Source organism: Sinocyclocheilus grahami, unplaced genomic scaffold (assembly GCF_001515645.1).
Source record: "Sinocyclocheilus grahami isolate Dianchi unplaced genomic scaffold, SAMN03320097.WGS_v1.1 scaffold1134.1, whole genome shotgun sequence".
Classification (NCBI taxonomy): domain Eukaryota; kingdom Metazoa; phylum Chordata; class Actinopteri; order Cypriniformes; family Cyprinidae; genus Sinocyclocheilus; species Sinocyclocheilus grahami.
The window spans coordinates 62,529-64,277 of NW_015506313.1; the positions used below are offsets into that span (position 1 = coordinate 62,529).

Here is a 1,749-nt window from a genome sequence, read left to right on the forward strand (position 1 = left end):
TGCATTATTGACACTAACACTATTTTCCTAGCTGTTCAGTTGCTTTTGCACAATCTGTATTGTTAAAAGCGCTATATAAATAAAGGTGACTTGACTTGACTTTTTTATCTCCTAAGCACATTAAAGTTGGATTTAAAGATAAATGAAGATCGCTTCAGATGAGAACAAGAATCTGGCCAGAATCTCCAGAAAGAGAGAGTGTGTGTGTGTGTGTGTGTGTGTGAGAGTGTGTGTGTGTGTGAGGTTATTACAGGACGAACAGCGAGAGGACCTGTTGAGCTCGTATTAGCATATTCATGAGACAGTGACACACTCCATTGTGATTTGCTGCCTGTGGCGATGTGGAGGACATTAAACAAGAATCAGTCAAGAGCGGACTCACTCACTCACACACACTCACACACACTCACACACACACTCACACACACTCACACACAAACTCACACACACACACACACCCTCACACACTCTCACACACTAACCACCTCCCACCAACACACACAACACACACTCTCTCACACACACACACACACACACACACACACACGCGCACACAGAGTCAATGAAGGAGCGACAGACGAGCTTGTGTTTGTACCTGCATGATGATGAGGAGGTCAAAGACCAGGATGAAGGAGGTCAGGAACGCTCTGGAGAGCTCGTCGCTCGGCAGGAAGCCGCGGTTCAGGTTATCCCACCTGATCCAGTCCGTCCTGATGACCAGAACCACCACAGAGGTCAGAGAGATCAGCACCATCCTGACAAACACCAACAGCAGCATCATTCCTCCAGTCTTCAGTGTCACATGATCTTCAGAAATCAGTATAATATGCTGCTCTGCTGCTCGAGAAACATTTCTGATTATTATCAATGTTGAACACAGTCGTGCTGCACAATATTTTTGTGGAAACTGATGCATTTTATTTTTCAGGATTCACAGATGAACAGAAAGTACAAAAGAACAGTATTTATTTCAAACAGAAATCTTTTGTAACATTATAAATGTCTTTACTGGCACTTTTGATCAATTTAATGCATCCTTGCGGAATAAAAGTATAACATCTTAAAGTAAAATCTTAGAGTAATAAACTTACTCCAAACTTTTGAATGGTAGTGTATCAAGGTTTCCACAAACATATGAAGTAGCACAACGGTTTTCAAAAAATAAAATAAAATAAAATAAAAATAAAGAACAACAAAATTAAAACAAAGTAATAGATGAAACAAAGCACTTAAAAATGCATTGACAAGAGATGGGACAGTTGAGAATTAAATAAAGCAACAAAATAAATAAAATAAAATAGAAAGATGGATTAATTAATACTAATTTCAAACAACAACAAAAAAACAACACACCAATGTGACTGTTTAAAATTCAACCAATGTTGAAAATTCAAGTAAATAAAATAAATTAAAATAAAATAATAATGGAAAAATACTAAAATAATTTAAAACTAAATTAATAAATTAATTAAATAATGAAATTTAATGGTTAAAAAGTAAAGGTGAAAATAAAATAAGTTGTTGAAAAATTCAAGATAAAAGAAGAAAGAAAGAAAGAAAGAAAGAAAGAAAGAAAGAAAGAAAGAAAGAAAGAAAGAAAGAAAGAAAGAAAGAAAGAAAGAAAGAAAGAAAGAAAGAAAGAAAGAAAGAAAGAAAGAAAGAAAGAAAGAAAGAAAGAAAGAAAGAAAGAAAGAAAGAAAGAAAGAAAGAAAGAAAGAAAGAAAGAAAGAAAGAAAGAAAGAAAGAAAG

At 34.9% G+C, this 1,749-nt stretch overlaps 1 protein-coding gene across 1 annotated transcript in view; it reads right to left on the reverse strand.

The window, feature by feature from the left end:
* Nucleotides 1-1,749, reverse strand: part of LOC107567208 (transmembrane protein 117-like) — a 36,905-nt gene that overhangs the window by 9,331 nt on the left and 25,825 nt on the right. Inside the window, exon 5 of the mRNA XM_016252848.1 lies at nucleotides 596-807. Coding sequence (XP_016108334.1) covers nucleotides 596-807 — 212 coding nt within the window. The remainder of the gene's footprint in view (nucleotides 1-595; nucleotides 808-1,749) is intronic.